Genomic DNA, 27745 nt, shown 5'->3' with positions numbered 1-27745 from the left:
CTGCTTCCCTCCGCCTCCCCCGCCCCGCGTGCCCTTCAGCGCGTCTCCCTCCGCCCGGCCGACGCGAGCGGAGCGGGCGCGCGCGCCGGGCGGCAGAACGACGTGCGCGACACGCGCGGCCCCGCGAGGAGCGCCGGAAGGAGCCGGGCTCGGTCCCTGCGCGGCGTGCGCGCGCCGCCGCTCGCCGCCCGCCCCCTCCGGGCCCGGCTGCGGCCTCGCGCGCGCGCACTGAGGCGCCGCCGCCGCCGCCGCCGCCGCCGCGGCTGCTGCTCCGGCTGCTGCAGGAGGCGGCGCTGGCTGGCGGCTGCGCTCGCTCCAGTCTGCAAGCGGAGCAGCGAGCGAGCGTGTGTGTGTGTGTGTGTTTTTTAAAGATGGCCGGAGCGGCGGCGGCGGTGGCCGCGGGAGCAGCAGCTGGAGCCGCCGCGGCAGCCGTGTCGGTGGCGGCTCCGGGCCGGGCCTCGGCAGCCCCGCCGCCCCCGCCGGTATACTGTGTGTGCCGGCAGCCGTACGACGTGAACCGCTTCATGATCGAGTGCGATATCTGCAAGGACTGGTTCCACGGCAGGTAAATAAACCCCCTCCAGCCCCGCCGCCGCCGCCGCCGCCGGCCACCGGCCAACCGCCGCCGTCGCCGCGCCGGCCGCCCGCGCCGCCGGCCGCCGAGCCGCACCGAGCGCCGAGGGGCCCGGGTGCCTAGCCCCCCGGCCCGGGCAGCGGGGCGCGCGGGGCCCCGGGCTCGCCGGGCGCCCAGCGGGCTTAGAGGGGGCTGGTGGGATCGCCCGGCCGGCCGAAGAGTCGCCACAACAAACGGGAACAAAGGGGACCGGCCGAGAAGTTGGCAGGGGGGTACCGGGGCGAGGGGACGCGGCCGGGGCAGGCGCCAGCGGAGGCGGCGGTCGGAGCGCCGGCCCGGCCCGGCCCGCCGCGCCCGCAGCCCGGCCGCCGCCCCGCCCGGCTGGGGCTCCCGGCCCGGAGTCGCCACCCGGCTGGCCGCCCTGCCCGACCGGCCGCCGCTCCTTCCTTCCGGGCGGCGAGCGGCCGGCCCCGGCCCGGGGGTCTCCAGAAATTGCCCTCTTCGCCTCTGCCGCTCGCCCGCCCGCGGGTCGCGGTCGCGCCCCCTTCCCCGGGCTTTTTATCAAACTTCCTCGGCCGCGGGGCGCTGGGACGGGGGCGTCGGCAGCGCCGGCCCGGCGGGGCTCCAGCGGAGTAAACAGAGCAACAGATGAGGAGGCACTTGCGGGGACTCGAGAGAGATGCCAGTCGGAAGTTCGGGCCGGGGGTCCCGGGCGGGGCGGCGGGGCGGCTCGGGTCTCGGCCCCCAGCCGCCGGAGCGGCTCAGCCCGTCCCGGCGGGGGTGGAGCGGATGGAGTGGGCAGCGGGGCCCCGAGGGACAGCCTCGCGCCCCAGTCCCCCGCGGCCGCCCCCGCGCCGCGGCTCAAACTTTGTTACAAAGAGTGAAACGTCCCCAATCGCCCGAGGGGACGGCGACCGGGGGCTGGCGATCCGGGGGCCAGCGCCCGGGGGGCCTGGGGCGGGCGAACTTTGGCCGGCCGGTGGGGACTTCGGGGCGGGTGGCGGGGGCGGCGAGCGTCGCCTTCTGCCTCGGCCGCCGCCTGTGTCTCGGGTTTGACGTTTGTGAGAGCTCGGGCCGCCCCCGCCGCCGAGCCGCCGACTCGTGTGTTTTGTAATCAAAGTGTGAGGCTAATAAAGGGCGGCGCCACAGCCTCTTGACTCCGGCGTGGGAGGGATTCGCAGGCATTTAAACAAAGAAACTAGTTGAGGTTGGGCTCCCCAAGTCCTTATTTGGGTGTTGTGGCAAGGCCTGCGGTCACTTTTAGGTGAAGCAGGTTTCCCGAGCCCCGTTTCGGGGTGTTTCTGGGCGAGAGTACGCTCGCGGGTAATAGCAGATATGGTGACTGTGATTGTAGGAAGTGTCCTTTGATTGACAGCAGGACATTTAAATACAGCCTCCACTCCCCCCCTCCCCAATTTTGCAGAAACACTACACGACCAGGCCAGATGTCTTAGTCTCCCTCTACTGGCCCTGGGAGAGAAAACCAGTTCACTTGCAGCGTTCCTGTCAGTGCTGAGCGCTAGGTACAGTTAGTTTTACTTAATTTTCAAGTACAGCTAGTTTTACTTGATCCGTTTTCAGGTTGCCTAATTCTGACAGCAACAGCAGAAGGAGAGTAAAACCAGCAAATTGTCGACGTAAAAGTTAAGACAGCGTCCTTGCTTTGTATGGCAGATCCTCTTTTCACAGTCTGGTATATGCTGGGAGTGTTATTACAGCCGTGCCGCTTGTAATCAAAAACAAATTCTCTAAAGTTCTTTTTCGTTACTTGGAACCGATGCTTTTCCTATATTTTGGTTGTACGTAAAACTGAAATAGGAAGATACAAGTCTTGCCAGTTGTATCTCTATATCCTCTTTTCCCATCATATGCAACCAGAATAGAGATTATCCAGAAATCTAGGTTCCGTACAGAATAAATCCCGAATCCCTGGTGATTATGCAGACTTATTTTTTCAAAGAACTGTTTTAGCTTCATAAGAAATTTATCCCATTGTACAATGTAGAGGTTTGCTAAGGTTAATCAATTTTAGACTGGAATTTTATTTATCTTAATTTAGGTAACACTATAACTGTGAAAAGCTGCAGGTAGTTTATGAGAACTTTGTTAATACATTTAAGTATTAAATTTGTAAACAGAAAAGGTTGAAGGGAAAACAGAGGGCGTGTATGAAGGAGGGAGAGCAGGAGTGTGGACTGCTTTGTCACATGAATTTGTGTCACTTTGTATCTGTGGAGGTGACTTTGAAAAATGTTTTTTTGAACCCAGGGCTTTTTTGACCAGCAACCCTTGAGAACTTAATGTGATTCAGATGTCAAAAGTTAGAAAATTTAGTGATACATAATACCCTACGGTGCAAAAGCAGTATCTTATTAGCAAGTTTAACTCAGTGAAATATTGGTAATTTGGGGTCCGTATGTTTTTCTTGTAATCAATATTTATTCTGTTTATTGTACCACAAGTGAATGGTTTAGTGAACACAGCAAAATGTTCTTATGTATTAATTATTAAACAGATGTCATTTGCTTATGTGAGAATTGGCCCCTAAAATACCATGGTGTATCTTTAATCCTGGAGAAGGAAATGGCAACCCACTCCAGTAGTCTTGCTTGGAGAATCCCATGGACAGAGGAGCCTTGTGGGCTACAGTCCACAGGTCGCAAGAGTGGAATATGACTGAGCAACTAAGCTTACCTATGTATCTTTAATCTCCATGCTCAACTTTCCTTTGGTTTCCAGGTTTGGTCTATCTGCAGAAGAGGAAGAAAGCATAGGAGAATGGATACAGAGGGTTATCTCTACCTGGATAACTTCTTGATACTTTTATTTTTTCAAGTAGAAAAAATTTTTTAATCTCAAGGAGTCAGTGAATTTTAGTATAAATTTGGGTTTACTCTGTCTGGAGTTCCTGGCATCTGGAAATCCAAAAAGGTTTTGTCCTAAACTATCCTGACTGGGAAGACCTTCCTTGAGGCTTTTTAGTCAGGCATGAGGTCTGATGGAACCAGCTTCCTCCAAGTTTTGAGGCTTTGATTGCATCCTTAGTGTTTAGGAATTCCTGTTCTTCAAGTCTACCTAAGTCTTTTCTGTAAGTAGGAGGGGAAAAGAATATGGGTCCAGGGAGGAAAAGAATATGGGTTCAGGGTATAACTGATAATTGATACCCTGGGGGTGGTGAGCTGAGGAATTAACAGGACTTTCCTGGGCAGGTTCCTTCCAACCTGGAGACGGAGTTCTTCCTCAGAGTCCTTAGTAGAAGTAAGACAATGGAGAACTTTCTTGACAATGCCCTTCCCCCTAATCTCTAGGCTAGATGTCTTTCCATAGTGCTTTTATTTCATCCTATGTAGAATTGCATCATTGCCCTAATTTAGTTGTATTATAATGTCTTTTCTCTCCCTATTGTAATGTAAATATCTTTATTTACTAGTCTTGTTAGTCACATTCATTTTAACATTTAAGTTATAGGTATGTACTTTTAAAAATAAAACTGGAAAAAATAAAACTAGGAATTTGTGCATTCTACTGTTTCCTATCATTTATCAATGTTTACTTTTTCCTATCTTTAATGTTCTTGAAAAACATTTTCAGTGGCTGCACAGAGGTTAATTTCAAGGAAGTACAGTGCATTTTGAAATCATTCCCCTCTTGTTAGTTTTTTACTTTGTTTACGACTTCTTGTATTTCCTAATGATGGATGGTCGACAGCCTTCTAAACAAACCAATTGTGAACATTTCTAATCATTTCCTTAGAATAAATCAAATGAGTTAACACATGTAAAACACTTAGAAGATGATCTGAGCCATGTAAATACTCAGTAAGAAATTTCCTTGAAGTAGAATGGTTAGTCACAGGGCATAGATATTTTTAGGCTTCTTGTGGCTATTGCCAGATTGTCTTCCAGAAAGGTTATTTCAGTTTATACTTTCACCCATTGCCCACTTGTATTTTCCTGGGTTCTCACTAAGGTATTATTATTAACCATTACTACCCCCCTCCCCCCGAAAAATCCTCAAACAAAAAATGTCACCATTCTGCAGATAATTGAATATTTCCACCAAATGACATACCCCTGAACCCAGAAAACCATTCATGGCAGCACTGTTCTATTATCCCCAAATGGGAACAGCTTAAATATCATCCATACTTGATTGTATGAATTGTGGCATACTCATGGAATGCTACTTAGCCTTCAAGAAGGACTGTACTCCTGATGTGTGCAGTGATGTGGGTGGATCTCATGGATATGAAGTTGAACAAAGGAAGACAGGCATGAAAGCATATACTATTTGATTCTACTTCTGTGAAGTTCAAGTGCAGGCATAATTGGGTGATAGAAGTCAGACTGGTACTTACCTCTCCAGGGGTATTTCCTGAGAGGAGGCGGAAGGGAGCTTCCAAGGTGCAGGAAATATTCTGTATCTTGGTCATGCGTGTGTACAGGTGGAGAAGTTCACTGATCTGCATACACATTGAAGATTTTTTAAAATTTTATTATACTTCAAATATTAAAATGAATAGTATAAAAAAATAAAAATTTGCCACTTTGCATCTAATTCTCACTGTAACCTTGCTGGATAAGTGTTGTTATTATCTACATTTTACAGATGAGGCATCTGAGGGTTGAGAGGTCAGTAACTATCCCAGAGTTGCAAAGCTAGAAGGTCATAGAGCAAGTTCTATTTACAGAAATACATCTGTAAAACATCTTATTTTTCTTTATTACAATTATTTTCTGTGGTGTAAATAGACAACACATAGTATTTTGTGATTTTATTTCATCTCTTGTTCCTGACACAAGGGATTGCCTCTTGGGTTTTATCAAGTATGCTGTTGGCTTTGGCCCAATTTTCAGTATGCCTGGCGCTGTTCTTGGTGCTAGAAATACAGTGGTGAGTAAAGCAAAGTCCTTGGTCTCCTGTAACATATTCTATGGAAATGGCAACCTGCCCCAGTATTCTAGCCTGGGAAATCCCATGAACAGAGGAACCTGGTGGGCTGCAGTCCGTGGGGTTGCAGAGAGTCAGATAGAACTGAGCACACATGCACAGGGGTGGTGGGGAGGTGGGATAGATGAACAAATACACATGCCAAAAGAATGTTTAGTGCTGTGAAGAAAAATTGAGTTAGAAGAGAAAGGACTGGGGGTAGTGTAAGTCTGTGTTCATATGGTGTGATTATGGGAGGTTTTGAGAAAGAGACATTGGAATGCTAAAAAATTTTGGATTTCACTCGGAGCAAATAGTCAAATATTTTGACTGGAGGAATAAACCATTTGACCTAACCTTTAAAAGATTCACTCTGGCTGCTACATGGAGAAAAGAGACGGGAGGTAAAGGTGACAGGCAGAGTCAGAAAGCCATTGTGATAATCCAGATGAGAGATGATTTAGAATGTTTGAGTGGGTTTTGGTAATTTACACAGGTCCTATATTAATTTTTATTCCTGAAGTTTGAATGAATGAAGAGCCTGGTTTGTGAGGATAGAAGCATGTTACCAAGAATAATGCTGTTGGATAGGAGTTTCCCAGCTACTCACTGTGGAGTCCTGGGAACTTACTCAAACTCTTAAACTGAATGCTTTACCAGCGCTAGGCGCTGTTCTAACTGTGTTAGCTCTGTTAACTAACTCATCTAATTCTCACTGTAACCTTGCTGGATAAGTGGTGGTGTTATCTCCATTTTACAGATGAAGAGTCCGAGGGTTGAGAGGTCAGTAACTTTCCCAGGGTTGCAGAGCTAGAAGGTCATAGAGCGAGATCTGAACTCCGCCTCTGTCCTGGGGTGGCTGGTGTGCTGGGGTGGTGGCATAGATAAACAGATGTGACAGGGTTCCACAGAAATACATCTGTAAACATCTTCCTTATTTTTCTTTATTACAATTAATTTCTGTGGCATAAATAGGTTTAAAATAAACATAACTGGCTTGGGAACAGAGTGTAAAATAGTTACTTGAAAAATTTTATAATTAACTGCTTCATCCTTCTTATAATGGACTTCTTATTGGAGTGTATTTCGGTTTTTCTTAATGTCAAGGTTGGGAATTTTAAAATTGGTTTTGTATACATTTCTGCTTAATGATCAAGTCTTTTAGTATTATAAACATTCTCCGTGAACATGTATCATCTCCCTGTAAGAGACAAAAAGTCTATTTATTGAATTTCTCAACATCTTTTTTTTGATGTGACAGTTTATCATGGGAGAATATATGAGTATTTTCTTCATATGTTTCACTTACAATTGTAATTATACATACATGCTCAGTGTTACTTTTTGAACTAAAATATGTTGTGAAATGGAGTCATAGAATGCTTAGTGACACTAACTTATAGTTCTCCCATCAAGCTTTAAAAAATTTTAAACTGTTAGTTTGGGGGCAGATTTCTGCTTGGTTTGCTCTCATATCTCGTGTTCTTAGGCATGAAATTGAGTTTACTGATCACCAAGGGGAAGAACGCCTTTTTATTTGATGATCTGATGTGGTGGAGCTCAAGAATAAGAATAGAACAGGTGTGAAGGAAATTGATCACAAAGCGAGCTTTGGCGGGTTGAGCAGTTGAAACACCACAATAACTTGCGCAGCTTTTGAGCAGCAGGTCCGTGCTGAGGTTGCAGCTGCTACCGAGTGTCTAATTCTTCTTGGAAGTTACGTTTTATTGTTGCAGTGATTGCTTACTTACTTTTCTATGAATATTAACTACAGTGGGAGTTAGTGGTAACTTCTGTGATTTTTGTGAGGATTTGTGTGAGCCCTGGTTCCTTTTATTGGAGAATGGTTGTTAGAGACCAAGGTCTGGTACTCGGTGGACTCATTGCTTCCAGGCCTTCTCCGTGGACAGAGCTAGGAAATACTCTAGTCACACACATGCACACACGTGTGTGTGTTTGCGTCTATCTGTATGAAGACTGTAAAGTTTTATAATACCTTTGATTCTAATCTAACATCACAAAGTTCATTTTAACCTTCCCCTTTCCTTATAACTTTATTGACTAACAGAGATGCAGCTCTCATTATCTACAATATATAATTTACTTATTTCTTCATTCCTAGTGTATACATAAAGTACATAAAATAGTTCTCAAGTTGGTAACCTATACACTTCTGAGAAAGGCAATTTGCTAAGTAGATTCTAGTATCTGTGTAGTTTTTTTTTTTTTTGTCTTTAGCTTTATAGCCTTATATCTAGGCAGAAGACTGGTTTCCAAAGTTACCTAGTTCTTTTCCTCTACTTTAGTGAGTTATTTATTTGTAACATGGTTAGGTTTATTTGTGGGGCTTCCCTGGTGGCTCAGTTGGTGAAGAATCTGCCTGCAATGCAGGAGATGTGGGTTCAATCCCTGGGTTGGGAAGATCCCCTGGAGAAGGGAAAGGCTACCCCCTCCAGTATTCTGGCCTGGAGAATTCCGTGGACTGTGTAGACCATGCGGTCGCAGAGAGTCTGACATGACTGAGCTGAGTGACTTTCACTTAGGTTTATTTGTTACTGTTTATATTGCATTCTGGATTCCTCCTCTGTCCTGGTTGGTTTTAATTGTTGGTTTGTATTTTGAGAATGTGATACATGGCTGTGGTTTTAAGAAACCAGAAGTTACTTGAAAAGGTATACTCAGAAGTGTCAACGCCCCCTTCACTCCTCCTGCCCCTCCGTGTCCCCCATCTCCCCTGTCCCCATGAGTCATCAGTCTCTTTCCGTGTGAAGTCTTCTGTTTGTTTTCTCACAAAACAAGCAGATCCATGTGTATTTTCTCAGGACCGCTTTTTTTTTCCCCCCACAAAGTGTATCATACAATAGATACTCTTTGCTTTTTTTTTTTTTTACTTTGACAGTGTATACTGGAAATCACTCCTGTCACTTTGTGGAGCTCTTCTTTATTCTTTTTAACAGCTGTATGGTGCTCCTTTGTGTGCACATACCCTGATCTATTTATCCATTTTCTTGTGTATGGGCATCTAGGTTGTTTTTATAATTACAGCAATGAGTAACCTTGTGCATATGTATTTTTGTTTTAATGGAAGTGTATCTCCAGGTTAGATCGCTAGAAGTAGAATTACTTGGTCAAAAATGAGTGTACTGTTTTGTCAGGCTCACCAGATTCCTCTCCTGAATGGTTGGGCTAGTTTTCATTCCCACCATCAGTGTAGGAGAGTTCCACTTTCCACATTCTTGATATCAGGACCTGTTGTCATATTTTTAATCTTTGCCAACCTAAGAGGTCAGAAATGGTATCCATGTTTTGATTTGCATATCTCTAAAAATTACAAATGAATTTGAACAATTTTTCGTGGGACTTGGGGCCATTTTCTTTTTCCTTTTCTTTTCTCTTTTTTTTTTAAAGAATCGTCTGTTTATATCTTCTGAGAGCCCCAAGCATGGTTAATGGAAACTAGTTGAATGTTAAGATTCTTTCAGTGGGTTGGTTTGTCATTCAGTTGAATGTGGCTAGCCACCACAATGGTCTTGGCTTTGATTTTTATTTTTGTGTGTTTTTTTTTTTTTTTAAGAAAATTTCAGACATAAACAGAAATAAACAGGACAGTATAATGGGCTCCCAGAGACCATCACTCTGTTTTAGTGATTAACAATTCATTCATGACCAATCTTACTTCATTTAACCCTGCCCTGATTTCCCTTGCCCTTGGTGTAATTTTTAGTGAACTTGGGGTGTATCATTATATCTGTGGCTATTTTAGCACGTGTTTCTCTTTAGATAAGGCCTCTTCTAAGAAAAACTACAATAAGTGGCAAATCTTGGTACTGTATTAATAGTTTGCATCGAGGTCCAAGTAAGGTCCACACATTTGATTCTCAGCTGGATGGGATGCTGCCTCCCAAAGGACAGGAGGCAGTGTCTGGAGATGTCTGTTATTTTGGCAGGGGGTGGGTGGAGCTGTTCCAGGCGTGTCAGAGGAGAGGGCAGGTATGCTGCTGAGCATCACACACAGCGCAGCCCGGTAAGGAAGAGTTACCTAGTCCTAAATGTCAATAGTCCTGCTGTTGGAAAACCCTGATTTGTCGGTTTTGGTCTTCTTTCTCTTTTTTCCTTTGCAATTTATTTCTTGCAGAAAGTGGTGGTTTATCCACTTTGTGGATTTTGCTTATTACATCCCTGTAGTATCTCTCAACATGTTCCTCTCTTCCCTGTAAGTTGATAGTTGGAGCTAGAAGATCTTGATCAGATTTCAGGTATTTTTCCCCCCAAGAGTATTTTATGAATGGATGGTATAGTCTTCCATTGGGAGGCATGAAATGTCTGGGAGTTTCTATTTTTGTTACATTTGCTGCCATTGGTCAATGCCAGTATCCATTCATTTGTTCATTAGCAGTTGCAAAATGATATTTTAATTATAAAATTTCTTCTTCATTTATTAGCTGGAGTACTTTTATAACAAGAAAACTTCCCTTTGTCTACTCCTTTGGTTACATAGTGGTACAGTTTATATAGGAAAGGCAGATTTAAATGCTTGATTCTTTCCCTTAATCACTAGTTTTGAAATTAATTGGCTCATTAGTATCTTCTGTTGGTTATTAAAGAAAAAAATTCAATGTATAATATGTATTAGTTTTAAGCAATGTGAAGTAAAATGATGAATCTTTAAAAAGGTCCATGTCTCCTTTGACCACATAACTTGTAACTAAGAAACAAAAAACCTCCAAAATCTGGTAAGCAATTCAAGCAATATAGAAAGATAAAAAAATGAAAAGTGAAAGTGTCTTGTCTCCTTCCTACAGTCCCCTTTCCTCAGTGGGAAATACCATTAACAATTTTGAATTTCTATCCAGATGGAAGGGGTCATATGGTATATATGGTTTTGTACCTTGTTCTTCTTAATTTTTAAAAATATTCCAGTGTTCTAGGAGAGCTCTTCACATCAGCATATACAGATATCTCATGCTTTTTAATGGCTGCATAGAATTCCATTCTGTGGATTTACCATAATTTACCTGGTTCTCTGTTGATGAATTCTTCAGCTGGTTTCTCTCTCTCTCTTTTTTAGTACTTAACAGTGCTGCAATGTATATGTATATATTTTTGTGTTTATCTTTATTATTGATAAGCATTTAGGTACATTCTTAAGTTCCTAGCATTATACATTCTGAAATTGTTTTTAGCTGTGAAAGTCGCTCAGTTGTGTCTCACTCTTTGTGACCCTATGGACTATACAGCCATGGAATTCTCTAGGCCAGAATACTGGAGTGAGTAGCCTATCCCTTCTCCAGGGGATTTTCCCAACCCAGGAATCGAACTGGGGTCTTCTGCATTGTAGGCAGATTCTTTACCAGCTGAGCTACTAAGGGAAGCCCACTTTTTTTTTTAGCTGTAACCCTATTTAAAATTTATTTTCTAAAGAGACTGTTGATCAAAGACAGAAAGGGTAAGGAGCACTTGTAGTGAAATATAAGTTTGATAAGCTTAAACATACTAACTATGCAAATGTAAGATACTTCTTTATCAGGGCTATAGGTTGCATTCATCTGATAATTCTAACACATCAAAAAATCATTGTTAGAGGAAATACAATGACATATCCAGATTTTATTTTACGGGTGAAGTGAAAGTGAAGTCGCTCAGTCGTGTCTGACTCTTTGTGACCCCATGGACTGTAGCCTACCAGGCTCCTCCGTCCGTGGTATTCTCCAGGCAAGAATACTGGAGTGGGTTGCCATTTCCTCCTCCAGGAGATCCTCCCAACCCAGGGATCAAACCCGGGTCTCCCGCATTGCAGGCAGATGCTTTATCATCTGAGCCACCAGGGAAGCTCATTTTATGGGTAGGGGGAAGTAAAACTTTCAGAATGCTTTGTGAAGTGTTAAACTTCTCTTCCTTTGTAAAGTGGAAATGTTTTCCTTGAGCTCATAACACAGGATTTCAAACATAATATCGACTTCTGTTTATCAGTAATCATAACAGTCTTGACATCGTGTGCAATAAATTACGAAACTGCAGAAGCTGGGTAAAGCTATACCATTGTAGATAATTTAGTGGTTTTGTACGCACAGAAGGTGTTGGCAGATGAGTGGTCCTCTTTGACAAAGAAATTGAGACATAGTCCACTGTGGTCCTTTTGATTTATGCAGTATCCTATGGATACTTAAATATTAATAAATATTAAAAAAGAAAATAAGATGGCCCTGGACATCTGTCTGGAAGTCCTGGAAGTCCTGCCCAGGAATCTCTGTGACAAGTATGGGGCAAAAGGCGTCTTTTGAAGCAGAGACTTTCTGGATGGTTCCCATCGATGACTTGAGAAGCTTTCTGTGGTGGCCGACCGCATGGGCGCCTTCTCTCCAGAGCTTGGGCTTGTGGGTTCCTGGGACTTTCCTCTTCTCTGTGACCTCCCTCAGAGCCTCACGGGTCACACACGCTGCACCATAGACATGTGGTCAGTCTTTTTCACGTCACTGCTTCATGAAGGAACCTTAGGATATAAGCTGTCTGCAGATTAGAGGAATTGGAGCTTTTTTACTTAATTTAACTTGTCACAGGTCTGACTCATATTCCTCTTACATTCTTCCTATTTTAAGGCCGGCTTTCTGTGTGTCTGGTTCTTGAAGTCACTTTCCTTTTTTTTTGCTGGCCTGTCCTTATTTTCTGCATATCGGAGGATCAACATTTCCTTCGATGCCATGGTTACGGGGAGAGCAGAGTCCCTTCTGTTTGATTCAGGGACTTCTCTCCTCATGCCCACTTTTCCAGCCATCCAGATGCCAAGCAGTCAGCACTGGACCCTGTCTGCCTTATTTTCCTCTTATCTACTCTTCCCTTGTGGGAGGAGAGCTCAGATTCCCTGCCCTGAGCTTGGGTTCTCATTCCTTGAAGCCCTTGTTGGACATTATTAGCCTTTGGAAGCTCCACAGTCTTGCGCACACCCCTCTCCCCCAGGATCGCCTCGCTGGGGGCTGCCTGTCCCTTCAGGAGTGTCTCCCAGTGGCTCTCTCCACCTACCTCCTGCCAGTTGCACGGTGCTTTGTTTTCAGCCTTGTCCTTGCTGCAGGGCCGCTGCACGATGCATTCACTGGTTTTGGTGTTTTGAGAAGTTCTCTGTTTCTTTGGACAGGACAGAGAAGGATTGTGGTACAAGTTTTTTAGAACTTAAGGATCAAGTGATGTTAAGATATGCATGATTTTTCGTCTCTCTTCACCACATCAGTGATTTTTGGTTTCATTACCACTGTCGCATTTCAAGCTTTCATTGACCACCATCATGGTTTCTGCCGCATCTGCGTGGCACTTGTACTGTTTACTTAATGTTTTTCCTTAAAACCACTTTAAATGGATTTTGGTTTTTTAAATTTAATTTTGTCCTAAACAGTGGTATCTGTTAAATCCTGTGTTTGCAGTGCTTACGACATATTTTAATATTTGTGAGAAAAGATATATTTATTGAGATAAAGAGGTGTTATCATCTAAAATGTTTATGTGTAAGATTGTCAGAAGGGTGATGGTGATTGCCGAAAGGATAATACAGACACAGGTAAAGGATACAGGTTTTGCTTATAGAAGTAAAGGATTGAAGAATTTAACCAAATGAGAATGGCTCTGTAAAGCGGAAGGCTCTGCAGAATTTGTCCCATTGGCAGGACAAGCTAACCTGGTCTTCAGTTCTCATACTGATGTCCTGTTGCCAATGACAGTGCCATCCAGGAACTGGATCCCATCAGGTTCAGCCATTCTCACGGTGTTGACCGTGCTAGGGTCCTCTGGGTTCCTCTGTTTTAATGGTGACCTTGCCTGCCCAGCAGTGTAACTACTCACAGCCTCAGCACGTTCCTCAGCATTTATGGCAAGATTGGATGACTTGTAGATCAGCTGCTCAGGCGGGCCATCTTTCTAGCAGACTTCAAGCCTGCTTGAAATCTATTCATTCAAGTATGCATAACGGTACACTTCGGTAGACCTTGAAGTAGATTAATAAAATGTAGTTAAAGGGTTTGTACACACCCACAGAAAGAAGGGATCCTTAAATTATGAAAAGTAGTTTATCTGTTTTGTCAAAATAGTATATATTCTTCAAATAAATGACATTTTCCCCTTCAGACATTTTTTATTCTAGTCACTGTTTTTGAAGTGTCAGTGCTACACATCTCACATTCAACCATTTGTATGTGAGCCAAAGTTTGCTTTAGTTGGAGAGATGTATTTTCAGAAATAGGAAATTTTCTGGAAATGTAATTTCAGAAAGAAAAGGAAACTGCTAAGTCATTGGAGATTATCTGTAGGTGTATTCGTTGTAGAAGATCCCATCTCCTTTCCCTGATTCAAGGACTTGACCCCAGCAGTTACCCCCTTCCCTAGTATCATTTCCCCCCCATTAGTGTGCAAATAAGATTTAACTTCATTAAAAAAATTATTGATCTGACATTCATCCTTCAGTTGCAGCCTCATTTCTTTTCTCCCTTTGTAGTAAAATTCACCAGAAGGATTGTCTGTATTTGTTGCCTCCAGTTGTGGTTTTCCTTCCCATCTCTATTTAGTTGAGGTCCATTCTCTCTGAACCTAGTCCAGTGGGACTTTCATCTTTGCTACGCCGTTGGAGCAGTTCTTTTCAAAGTTATGGGTGAGTTTCACCTTACTTGGCTTCTAGAAGATCCCTGTACTGATAGTTCCCGTGCTTCACCCTTCCTTCCTTCTGCTCATCCTCAGTCCTCATTGCAGTTCCTTCTTATCTCCCTGGTCTTTGGTCACTGGGTGCCGCAGGGTTCATTCCTCAGTAGTTCTCTTTTTTTGACATTTATCTGGTCTCACCACTTCAGCTTTCATCTGTGTGTGGGTGATCCCTCAATTTTTATCACCTTTGTAGACCTCTTCCCTGAGCTCTCATCTTAAATATGTAATTGCCAACTTAGTATCTCTACTTGGATGAATAGTAAGCATCCGATCCTCTAGTGTGTCTAAAGTCAAACTCCAGATCTGGCTTCCCAGTCAGCCCCACTCTTCCCACAGTCCTCTTCATCTCAGTTAATGGCAGTTCCTTTGGGCAAGAATCTTTGGAGTCATCCTCGCTTCTTCTCTGAAGAAGGGAATGGCAACCCACTCCAGTATTCTTGCCTGGAGAATCTCATGGACAGAGGAGACTGGCTACAGTCCACGGGGTCTCAGAGTCAGACTTGACTGAGCGACTAACACTTTCACTTTTCTTCTCGTGTAATCTGCGCTAAATTTTCAGCAAAATCCTGTTGGCTCACCTTCAGAATCTCACTGCTTCTCATCGTTTCACTTCCCTCTCCTATATAAATTGAGATTGTTGCAGTAGCTGCCTAACTAGTCCTCCTCCTGCCAACACAGCAACCAGAGTAGTACTTTTAAAGCGTCGGATCCTGTGACTCCTCTGCTGGAATCCCACTCAGAGCGGAAGCCTTCCTGTGGCATGTAAGACCCAGCAGATTGTCCCCAACTGTCCGTCCGGCATCGTCCCCTGCCACTGCTCCTTCGGGCTGTACCAGCGTCATTTCTGTCTATCTCCTTCCAGTAAAATGTAAGCCTCAAGAGTGTAGGCACTTGGTTTGTTGCTTTTATCATTGCTGTGTTTCCAGCGTCCTGAGGGTGCTTTGAATGAGTGAGTAGTTGAGCCACAGAAGGCATTTGGGTTCGTTTTACACTGTGAGTTCATCGCTTGATAGAAGGAAAGCAGATCGTGTCAAGTGCCTGTTTTACTCATGTACTGGGGCGTACAAACGAATAAACTAATACAGCTTGTACCTCCTCCTGCAGAAATCCCTCTTCATTTTATTTCTGCCTCTTGCTGTCGCTGCGTGATCTCATCTCTTCTGCCTTGTCCTAGCTTTCTTTGTTTTCCTTCCTCATTCTCAGAGTAGCCCCCGCCCCTCCTTTCCTTAGTGTTTACCCTCCCTCTAGCCATCCCCCCAACCCCCAGCCCTCACCACAGATATATAAGTATAGCACAACACTTTCCTTCTTCAGCAGGAAAAAAAAAATCTCTGGAAATTCCCTGGTCATCACCATAATGTCTTTTCTTCATTCAAAAATAGTTCCTGAAGTGCTACTTTCTCTGTGGAACTTCTCTTAAAATAGCTAAAATATTTTAATCCCTTTTGTCTAAAAGATGATTGCCCTCCTTCCGTCTGCTCCCCGTCTCATTTCTTCTGCATCATGTCCTGTCTCACAAGGGATTCATGGTAGCAGGCCCAGAGCTGAGGCTGCTCTCAGAGGTGGGACAGAACAGATCTTTACAACCCATCAACTTTATGTGTGTTTCTGAAACTGGTAGGAATGGTTATTTCTCCCTCTGGAGTGTTGCTGAGTTCCCATATGCACAAATCAGTTTTGGATTTCCTCATCAAGTTGGACAACTTTGTCCTTAATCTTTGTTCAGAAATTAAGTATTAAATATTACTTATTAATTGGCAACATTATTAATATTATTTACTTAGTCTGTACCTATTTATGTATAATAACTTTATCATATGTATTTTTGTGTGTGTGTAGCATATGCCTTTATTTTTAAAATTAATTACTTTAGTTGGAGGGTAATTAGAATATTGTGATGGTTTTTGCCATACATTGACATGAATCAGCCATGTGTCCCCCCATCCTGAACCCCCTCCCACCTCCCTCCCCACCCCATCCCTCTGGGTTTTTCCAGAGCACCGGCTTTGAGTGCCCTGCTTCATGCATGGAACTTGCACTGGTCATCTGTTTTACATATGATAATGTACATGTTTCAATGCTGTTCTCTCAAATCATACCCCCTTGCCTTCTCTGACATAGTCCTAAAGTCTGTTCTTTACATCTGTGCGTCTTTTGCTGCCTTGCATATGGTATTGTTGTTAGTGTCTTTCTAAATTCCATATATACATGTTAATATACAGTATTTGTGTTTCTCTTTCTGACTGATTTCACTCTGTATAATAGGCTCCAGTTTCATCCACCTCATCAGAACTGACTCAAATGTGTTCCTTTTTATAGCTGAGTAATATTCCATTGTATATATGTACCACAACTTCTTTATCCATTCATCTGCTGATGGGCATCTAGGTTGCTTCCATGCCCTGGCTATTGTAAACAGTGCTGCAGTGAACATTGGGGTACACGTGTCTCTTTCAGTTCTGGTTTCCTTGGTGTGTATGCCCAGGAGTGGGATTGCTGGGTCATATGGCAGTTCTATTACGTTTTTTAAGAAATCTGCCCACTGTTCTCCATAGTGGCTGTACTAGTTTGCATTCCCACCAACAGTGTAGGAGGGTTCCCTTTTCTCCACACCCGTTATATGTATTTTATGTATTATTCGTCACAGAGAGAATGGAGGAATAATGGACAGAAGGATGAAGAACATAGTGAATGTTAAGATGAGCATGTGTATATGTACAAAGAGTAAACAAATTCAGTATTGCTGCACATTAGTTTGGCTCGACTACAGTCCACCCAGGTAGCAGGCTCTCCTGAACCCCACCCATCTCCCCTGGCTTCTGAATTTCCATCTCTGTCTCTCCCAGAGTTTGGGAGATAGTGAAAGACCGGGAAGCCTGGTGTGCCGCAGTCCGTGGGGTTGCAAAGAGTCAGACACAATTGAATGACATCATCATCTCTGTCTTTGTCTCCGTCACTATGTCTGGAATACCTTCTTGTTGAAAGCACCTGAGAATTGACCTGAGGGCTTTTTCTGGCTCCAGGTGCTCAGCAGCTTACCAGTTGAAGCAGGCTGAGAATTCTAGGCAGTTAATGCCTCTGGATAGCCCTCAACCTTTGTTGATTGGGAGACAGTGGATAAATACCTTAGCTTCCTCATCCACTGCTGGGACCACCTGAAGCCCCTTCTGCATGGATTTGTCTTCCAGGTGTCCCCAAAGGGGTAAATGCTCCTGAAGGTGCCCGCTGTGGCCTCCTCCCCTTCCCTGTCCCCCCTTTCCATTCGCCGGCCAGTGCTTCCAGAGATGACCTCCCCTATGGACACCCCACTCAGATTTGTGTGTCACGATCTGCTTCTGGGACACTCCAACCTCAGTGGGTTGAAATTTGTTGATTGAAGAGTGATCGATCATAAGTAAATGGTTGAAAGATAACTGGATTCAAAAGTAGAGTTTGGATTCCACTTATTAATAGCATGACAGTCTATTATATGCATTATATAATAATATACAATATTATGCCTGTATAATAAGAGTGTTTCATTTACTTATGTCTGTGCAGATATTTTGGGACCACGACTACCAAAGTAGAATGTGAAAGTTGCTCGCTTACTTCACGGAATAATTTTCTGGTCCTACTACCTTAGAAAGATGCCTTGACTTGGAGTTTCTGTGTGATATGATTTTAATTTGAAACTGTTTTAATTTATTTCTCCCTTTATTCCTTTTGAATCCCTACTTTTTAAAATGCTAGAAACATGTCATAGTAATAGGTAACCTTTAACCTGGGAACAACTGCAATGAAGTGTTAACATTTTACAGATTAAGTAGCATATAATAAACTAGCAATGGCATTGCCATCTTTGGGAAATGTTATAGACTACTTAAACAAGATTTCCCCCAAGGTTCTACTTGTGAAATGTGGCTGAGTATCCTCAGAAAAGTTACTCAGTTAAAATTCTTTATGTGTCAACTATTTTTAGAAGGATTTTCGTAATATGCTATGCTCTTCTTGATAGAATACTGTACCACTTAATTTTAATGTCTCACCATCATGGGCCTAAGTTACTCTCTGCTCTGTGAGAGAGCATTGTGTTGTTCAGTTTGTGCGCTATATTGCCACAGGTCAGATGGGCATTTATTTAACAGTGTTCATCTCCTTCCTTGATATATGTTTTTCCTGCTATCTCTTATCTTCTTTTAACTGGTTCCTGTTGTTGCTTCTGATTTTGTTTTCTTACCTAGAGAAAAACGTCAAGATTTTGATGGGGAATTCAGTAAGAGGTCTTCTTAAATTGCCCATTCTCATTCTGATACATTGGTGACAGCTGGATGGGCCTAGCCAGGAATGGAGTCAAGCAACGCAGAAGGAACTTTGCAGATATCACCTAAACAGGCTTGGCAGGCAGGGTTATCATTTTGAGGTCAGAGAGCTCACAATGCTGGATGGTAGCTTTGAATTCCTAACCCTAGGAAAGAAGCTCTGTGGAGAAGGGTGGTCCTGGCTCATAGGTAATTTTGCCCAGAAGAAAATCAGACGCCTGGCATAGCGATATGGTGTATCTTGCTTCTTCTTGTGTATTTTGATAAAATTGTCAGCTCTTTAAGGTAAGGGTACAGCTTTTAGGCTTGAGCCTAGGAAGTGCCCTATCAATATTTGTTAATTACATCGTGATGGGGTCACAAAGAGTCTGACACAACTGAGCGACTGAGGACACACACAATTATATTGTGATAAGGGAAATATGAGACACACGTCTCGATAAGTTTCTTTTAAGGTGAAAAGGATAGTTTTAGTGACTTTCCTGGCTGTCCAGTGGTTTAGACTCCCAGTTTCCACTGCAGGGGTCATGAGTTCCAGGATCCCTGATCGGGAACTAGGGTCCCCTGTGCGGTGATTCGCCCAGTCTCTCAGTCATGTCTGACTCTTTGCGACCACAGACCGTAGCCCGCCAGGCTCCTCTGTCCATGGGGATTCTCCAGGCAAGAATACTGGAGTGGGTTGCCAGGCCCTCCTCCAGGGGATCTTCCCAACCTAGGGATCGAACCCAGGTCCTCCCTCATTACGGGCAGATTCTTTACTCTCTGAGCCACTACTGGATCCCCAGTGCAAAAAAAGAGAGAGACAGAGATAGGTTTCAAAAGTTTTAGTGTGTTATTAGTTACTGACTTTTCTTGCTCATATGTTTTCCAATACTGTATGCTGTAAGTGATTGGTACTGCTGTTGCTAATTTGGTATCCTGTGTTAAAGGAGTGGTTTTACTAAACATTGAATATACCAGTACTTTGTACCAATTGTAAAAATTGTAAATTAAAAAAATTGTAAATTTAAACTATAACAATTGTAATTATAAAACATTAAGTTTGTAGTAAATATTTACAGCTGGTGAGTCTGAACATTAACTTCTATAACACATTCCTAAGGTGGGAAATAATAGCACCATCTTGATCCTCATCTGGGAAATGCAAATGTGCACATCAACTGGTTGAATCCTCCAAGGCATTTTGCTGGTAAACAAAGTGATTTGATCTCAGCCCAGCACCTCCCTAGTCTTATTTGACTGTGGAATCTTTATGTGTGTAACCTTAACTTCTGTGGGATGGTTTCAGAAATACTGTTTTAGAGAATGCTGTATAGGCAGTCCGTACTTTGTGTGGTTCTGATTTGCACAGATTTCAGTCACCATACAAAGGAAAACTGTTTCTCTGGTTATAGCACTTCTGATACCAAATGTGTGGGTTTTCTACACTCAGTTCTCTGTAGACACCAACTGGGTGTCCTACAATTTAATTCAACTCTGATAGTGATTACCTCGAGTTAGAGTAGACCTCACAGGTTAACTGTGAAATGTTCCATATTTTGGGGTCTTCCCTGGTGGCTCAGTGGTAAAGAATCTGCCTGCCAATGCAGGAGACACGGGTTTGATCGTTGGGTCGGGAAGATGCCATCCGAGAAGGAAATGGCAACGCACGCCGTTATTCTTGCCTGGACAATTCCATGGACAGAGCAGCATGGTAAGCTACAGTCCATGGGGTTGCAGAGAGTCGGACATGACTTAGCAACTATACAACATCACCACCACAGGTTAAGGGCTCAGTTCAACTAATCCGTCCCCCCTACTTCAGACAGCAATCACAAATAGTGAATTCATGGGTTACGTCCATTTCTGTCTGAATTTGCTGCAAATGGGGTTTCCACGACTCCCTGTTTAGGTTTGATAATTTGCTCTGATGGCTCACAGAACCCAGGGAAGCACTTTCCTTTGCACTATCCTTTATATAATTATAAAAGATATTATAAAGGTTATAAATGAATAACCAGGTGAAGAGGTACATAGGACAAGGTCCCTAAGGGTCCCACATGCTTCCGTCCCTTTGGAGTTGGGGATATGCCACTCTTCTGGCCCCTGAATGCATTCACCAACCCCGAAGCACTCCAAACCCTTTGGGTAGGGTTTTTATAGAAGCTTCACTACGTAGACATGATAGATTAAATCATTTGCCATTGGTGATTTTTTTTTTTTTTAAATTTCCAACTTCTCTCCCTTCCTTGAAGGTTGGACATGGGCTGAAAGCTCTAAATCTCTAATCACACAGTTGGTTCTGGGGGAAACTTGACCATCGTGAAGCTATCCATGGGCCTGTCCAGAGTCACTGTATTACCATAAACTCAAGTGTGTCGAGAGGGGCTTGTTGTGAATAACAAAGATGCTCCTCTGTCACTCAGGAACTTTACAAAGGTTTTAGGTACTGTTGTGCGAGGAACCAGGAAGGAAGACCAAATATATATTTCTCCTTATATCACTGTATCACCATGGTTTAGTTAAATACCAGTCCCCGAATAACACGATTCAAATTTTGGCCGCCATGATATATTAACTGTGCAAATAAAGTACAGAGTTTGCTGCTAGCTCCTCAGTTTGCAGGTCAGCAAGTCAGTATGTCAGTGACAGCTGGGCATCGATCCTTCAGCTCACACACAGACAGGAAAGGATGTCGTGCTGCATCCTGCTTTCCCACCGATAAACCCGACATCTTACCCATCTTATCATGCAAAGCTGGGTGATCAAAAGAGGGAAGTGGTCAATAAAGACGAAAGTCCAGCAAAGAACAAAAAGTGATGTTTCTGGAAGTGAAATTTAAATTGAGCATAAATGAAACAGTAAAATGAGTAACTGACGGTGAGAGTGTTGACGTTGCTGCCGTTTGAGAGGCTCTTTGATGTGCAGCCAGAAGAACTTAGTGAAGGTACACTTAATAGCATCATATTTTAAATTACAGTGTACTAAATAAATGTTTTACTGATTTTTCATTTCTCTATACATGACAATTAACAGTAAGAGAGTTTTAAATGTTTTCACAAACATTTTTGAAGCTCAGGGGACAGTTGTGATTTTCCCAATGATAACTAAGATAGCTTTGTGTGGTTTCAACTTGTGTAAGTATTTTTATGGTCCCACACTACCATGCAAAGCAAGGACTGCCTGGATTTTTCTCGTATTTGCCAGTCATCTATCATCTGACCTCTAGTGGAAATAAAGAAAAATTACAAAATGAACTTTGAGGAACTTATACATTTTCTTCAGAATGGATCTAATAGGTAAAAATCCTTGCATATTATACACTTTACACTTTGCCCTTACGGTGTGTTTTGAAATAGTATGGTGCACTATTTGCTGCTGACTTTTCTGGACAATTAGCACTACCCATTTTACTTTTGTTGAGTACTTCTGATTTGTAATTTTGTTGAAGTTCTTTGAAGTCTTGCTGTAGGGATGTTTGTTAAGGATTATGTCAAGGTTTCTATGATCCAAACCTCTACTCTAACTCATCCTTCATTGAGAATGAAAAAGCCTGCTAAGGGTGTTGAGTAGACCTCCCAGAAACTTTAGTTTCTGTTCCAACAGGAAGTTCTCTAAGATGAATCCTTTCTCTTGGCTGGGCTCGGCATGTTGTCTCTTCCCTTAGGTTTGGGCACTGAAGACTGTTACAAGAGGAGAAAGGTTACTAGGGCACTAGATCTGCTTGACTTGATTCCTGTCCTTTGTAGCTGACTCATCCCTGAAGTGTCCTCAATATAAAAGTTTATGACTTGCTGTTGTATTTTACCCCAGGGTGTGATTTCTTAGCCCTGTATACATTAAATTTTTTGTAGATGTCATTAGACCCTAGAACACATAGCTTTCCTTCCCATGCTCACAGTGGACAATAGAACTGTGAGCTGGGCTATTGGTTCATCTTTTAAAAGTCTGTTTCAACCTGTAATCTTTTTAATCTATGTATTCTTCTAGTAGATAATCCCACTTGGAAAATTAAGATAGGGACACTTAGAAGCTACAAGAAAGGAGAGCAGAGTAAATGGACATAATATATAAATCTGTAAAGAACAGAGATCCTTTTTTGCACAATAGGGTTATAAATACCTATGACTAAATTTGAACATTGAGTAATACTACATTATTTTTCATTAACAAAAAGTATGGACATTTCAAAATAAGATCTTGAAAGAAAAAGTCATCTGTTATTAATTTTTCCCCTGTCACATCCATTTTCTACCCCTTTCTATCTGCAAAATTCACATTTAATTTGAGTATGGTAGAATATTGGCCAGGATAGTAGCCCAAACTAATGCCTCTCTAATGTGCTTGGAATTTCTGCTTTCTGTCAATCAGTAAATATTCTTTGAGCATCTACTGTATAGTCAGCTTTAGGTAGATCAGAGAATAGGAAATTCTAAGTTATTAGTGGTGGAGAAGGTAATGGCAACCCTCTGCAGTACTCTTGCCTGGAGAATCCCATGGACAGAGGAGCCTGGTAGGCTGCAGTCCATGGGGTCACTGGGAGTTGGACACGACTGAGTGATTTCACTTTGATTTTTCACTTTCATGCATTGTAGAAGGAAATGGCAACCCACTCCAGTGTTCTTGCCTGGAGAATCCCAGGGACGGGGGAGCCTGGTGGGCTGCTGTCTATGGGGTCGCACAGAGTCGGACATGACTGAAGTGACTTAGCAGCAGCAGCAGTCAAGTGAAGTGAGGTGAAAGTTGCTCAGTCGTGTCCAACTCTTTGCAACCCCATGGACTATACAGTCCATGGGATTCTCCAGGCCAGAATACTGAAGTGGGTAGCCTTTCCCTTCTCCAGGGTTTCTTCCCAACCCAGGGATCGAAACCAGGTCTCCCACATTGCAGGCGAATTCTTTACCAGTTGAGCCACAAGGGAAGCAACTATTCAGTCCAGTTCAGTCACTCAGTCGTGTCCGACTCTCTGTGACCCCATGAACCACAGCACACCAGGCCTCCCTGTCCATCACAAACACCCAGAGTCCACCCAAACCCATGTCTATTGAGTTGGTGATGCCATCCAACCATCTCATTCTCTGTTGTCCCCTTCTCCTCCTGCCCTCAATCTTTCCCAGCATCAGGATCTTTTCAAATGAGTCAGCTCTTCACATGAGGTGACCAAAGTATTGGAGTTTCAGCTTCAACATCAGTCCTACCATTGAACACCCAGGACTGATCTCCTTTAGAATGGACTGGTTGGATCTCATTACTCATATCTTTAAGAAATATGAAGCCTAATTGGAGTAACAGAGTTTTCACAGGAAACAGCTGTGAATAAGGCATTGCCCTAGCCTCTCTGCTAGGGCTTTAGATCAATAGTTCCCTAACCGCCATTTCTCTACTGAGCAAAAGAATTGCCTGGGAGCTTGTTAAAAATGAAGATTATTAGGTACCACCCATTAACTTTTCCCTGTAGATCTAAGGTGGGGCTCAAGAATGTATTTTTTTCTTTTAAGAAAAACATCTCTTTTCACTGAAGATCCTGATGTCACCATGACTGCCACCCCTCCTGGTGTTACCTGTACTGTAAGAACAAGCTCTATTCAAAGTCTGGCTTCTGGTCGAGGTGTATCCCTGATGCCAAGATCCGCATCTTTGACCTGGGGCAGAAGAAGCCAAAAGAAGCTGAGTTCCCACCCTGTGGCCACACAGTGTCAGATGTGTAGGAGCCACTCTCCTCTGAAGCCCTGGAGGCTGCCTGTATTTGTGCCAACAAGTGCCCGTATTTGTACATGGTGAAAAGCAGTGGCAAAGATGACTTTCACATCCATGTGGCTCCACGCCTTCCACGTTATCCACACGAACAAGATGCTATGCTGTGCTGGAGCTAGTGGGCTCCAGACAGGTGTGCACAGCGGCCAGGGGCGACATCGGCCAAGTCACATTGTCCATCTGCACCAAGCTGCGGAGCAAGGAGCGTGTGATTAAGGCCCTCCCTAGGGCCAAGTTCAAGTTCCCTGGCTGCCAGAAGATCCACATCTCCAAGAAGTGGAGATTTACTAAGTTTGATGCTGATGAATTTGAAAACATGATAGAAAAGCGGCCCATCCAGGGTGGCTGTGGAGTCAAATATATCCCTGCTCATGTTCCCCTGGACAAATGGTGGGCCCCGCGCTCATGAGAGCCTGGCACTGTCCTCTCCTTACGCATGCCCACCAATATATCCTACTTTCCTATCAAAGCAAAACAAAAACAATAATTTTAAAAAACCACAGTAGAAAGTTGTATGGTGAAAGCAATTGTCCCTCCCTTCCATTCTGTATCCATTCAGTTTTCTTTCTCTTACACGTTTTTTTTTTGCAGATGGTTCCACACATTATACTCTGCATTTGCAGGCATGCAGGCATGGGTGGGTGGGGGCATACTCTTTGGCACCCGGCTTTTGTTGCTTTCCAGCATGTCCTGCAGATCTTTCCATATCCTTTCTTGCAGATCTGCCTCATTCTTTTGAAAGGCTGCCTCACACAGCCTGTAAAAGCTCCACAGGAGATTCTAATGCATAGCCAGGTTTGGAGCCCGCAGATAGACTAGAGTGTTAAATGGGTTTAGAAAAAGTTTTCTTAGATGTTAACTCCCTAAGTCTCATGGTTTCTCAGTAAGGAACTGAACTCCGCAAACATTTCTTGTACTTCTAAATTCAAACTGCTTTAGGACAGATTTTTGTATGTTTTTTACTTTAGTTATTGGGATGTGAGAGTTGGACTGTGAAGAAAGCTGAGTGCCAAAGAATTGATGCTTTTGAACTGTGGTGTTGGAGAAGACTCTTGAGAGTCCCTTGGACTGCAAGGAGATTAAAGCAGTCAATCCTAAAGGAAATCAGTCCTGAATGTTCATTGGAAGGACTGATGCTGAAGCTGAAACTCCAATACTCTGGCCACCTGATGTGAAGAACTGACTCATTTGAAAAGACCCTGATGCTGGGAAGGATTGAAGGTGGGAGGAGAAGGGGATGACAGAGGATGAGATGGTTGGATGGCATCACTGACTCAACGGACATGAGTTTGAGTAAACTCTTGAGAGTTGGTGATGGACAGGGAGGCCTGGTGTGCTGCAGTCCATGGGGTTGCAAAGAGTTGGACACGACTGAGCAACTGAACTGAACTGAGAAATCATCAGTCAAAAATACACAAATGCATTTATGAAATCAAGATTTTTTTTAATCCTATAGCTGCAGATGTAGAGTTTAAATTTCTCATTAAATTAATTATTAAAACATATACGAAGGCAGTAATGTATATACTGATGGCATAGTCCTTAATTCTTTCCGTTATTAACTTACGGACATTTCTAAGCAAACCTTTATATAATTGTTTCTGTTTATCCTTTATCATCATGGCAAGTTTTTTCTCCCCTGAGATGATTTACAAAGTTCTTACTTAATTCTCAAATAATATTCATTTTGGGATGGCATTTATTTGCCCTTTCACTGGTTATAAATAGAAGTATAGTCTATCTCCGTGAAATAGCAAATCTGCTGGGCACTGTTTGCATTATAGCTTTCCTTAGTCACTGTAGACACACCCCACACATAGCCGGACAAGCCAAAGTCGATTGCTAAAGAGTAGAACTGCATAGTAAGTCCCATAAATACAGGTTCCATTTCAAGAGCGGGCTCGTAAGTACAGTTTGTTTGCAAGTCCAATAAAGTTAGCCTAGGTACCCAGCTAACACAGTTGGTTACACAGCACTGTACTATAATATGTTTATAATACTTTTCACACAAATAGTACATAAAAACTAAACACAAAAAATAAACAATTTTAATCTTACAGTACCTTGAAAAGTATAATAGTACTTTTCTTTCTGATAGCTCAGTTGGTAAAGAATCCGCCTGCAAAGCAGGAGACCCTGTTAAGATTCCTGGGTTGGAAAAATCCGCTAGAGACGATATAGTCTACCACTCCAGTATTCTTGGGCTTCCCTTCTTGGGCTTCCCTTGTGGCTCAGCTGGTAAAGAATCCACCCGAAATGCGGGAGACGTAGGTTCTATCCCTGGGTTGGGAAGATCCCTTGGAGGAGGGATCCTCTAGATCTGTCCACTCTAGTATTCTGTCCTGGAGAATTCCATGGACTGTATAGTCCATCAGATCACAAACAGTCAGACACGACTAAGCCACTTTCACAAAGATCCTTTAAACTATTTACCATTTATATCGCCTCTTCTATGTACTCAGGTGTCAGGCAGTGACAAGCAGAACAAGCATGTTTTTCTGTGCTCTAGAGGTAAATAGTGTAATGTCAATTATATTTGATGTGTATATTTCACACATTCATCCTGGAACAAGTTTTATTAGAAGCATACCAACAGGATTTTCAGCTTTTTGAAGGGTGTTTTGTATCAGTGAGCTCATCTCTTGGTTCTTCAGTCCCTCTTATTTTTCTGTCATATTCTTTGTTCAATTCCTTTAAAAAAAAAGTTTTATTTATTTGTTTGACTGCACCAGGTCTTAATTGCAGCACATGGGATATAGTTCCCTGACCAGGGATCAAACCCCAGCCCACTGCATCGGGAGCATGAAGTTTTAGCCACTGGACCACCAAGAAATCCCCATTCAATTCCTTTTTATGTTGTCTTCCTCCCTCACCCTTGGTAACCTGAATGTTCTGAGTCAGCTGGTTGGAAATAACTCAGGAAGCCGTTAGGACGGTTGGAAGGATGAGCCAACTGTTAGAGGTAGGAAAAGTGTCACATTTTTTCTGAGATTATTATGAACTGAAAGAATTTGGTTCAGTATGCACTTCATTCAAAATCCTTGTTAAATATAGTTAAGCACATAATATGCCAGTAAATAGCTTTGATGTGTCAAAAATAAAGTCTTCAATGTCATGCTCAACGTGTAAGGAAAAGCACTTAATTTTATGAACACAGTTTAATGTCAGCAAGAGAATAACAGACGTTGGGTTTTTCTGAATCAAAGATTTAATTAAAAATTACCAGTTTGATTTTCAGTGAAAATATTTCATACATGCAAATTATAAATTTTTGCTTTAGCTGATACCTGATAATAAAGTATCTTAGGGTTAAAACTGCATGAAATGTAATTTAGATGTGAAAATGGCTGTTGGCATTCTAGTATAGTTTTAGCAGGAATGTCAACCTATTAAGCCAATATCAATAAACAAAGTAAGGTTTTTGGACCTTCAAAACAATTGTTCTACAGTTTCATTCTAAACATTCTATGTTTATTAACTTAATTAATTTGCTTAACTTTGAGGGAGATACTGTCATCTCCATCCTTAC

At 43.0% G+C, this 27745-nt stretch overlaps 1 protein-coding gene and 1 pseudogene across 1 annotated transcript in view; both read left to right on the top strand.

Moving 5' to 3' along the window:
- The first annotated feature begins 274 nt into the window (after nucleotides 1-274).
- Nucleotides 275-27745, top strand: part of KDM7A (lysine demethylase 7A) — a 75231-nt gene continuing 47760 nt past the window's right edge. Inside the window, exon 1 of the mRNA XM_043463865.1 lies at nucleotides 275-565. Within this exon, the coding sequence (XP_043319800.1) occupies nucleotides 372-565 (194 nt within the window). The 5' untranslated portion in view covers nucleotides 275-371. The remainder of the gene's footprint in view (nucleotides 566-27745) is intronic.
- LOC122438717 lies at nucleotides 23997-25215 on the top strand (annotated as a pseudogene).

Source organism: Cervus canadensis, chromosome 3, assembly GCF_019320065.1.
Source record: "Cervus canadensis isolate Bull #8, Minnesota chromosome 3, ASM1932006v1, whole genome shotgun sequence".
Classification (NCBI taxonomy): domain Eukaryota; kingdom Metazoa; phylum Chordata; class Mammalia; order Artiodactyla; family Cervidae; genus Cervus; species Cervus canadensis.
The sequence above is the reverse complement of the archived record's forward strand: the minus strand, read 5'-3'. Positions and strand labels throughout refer to the sequence as shown.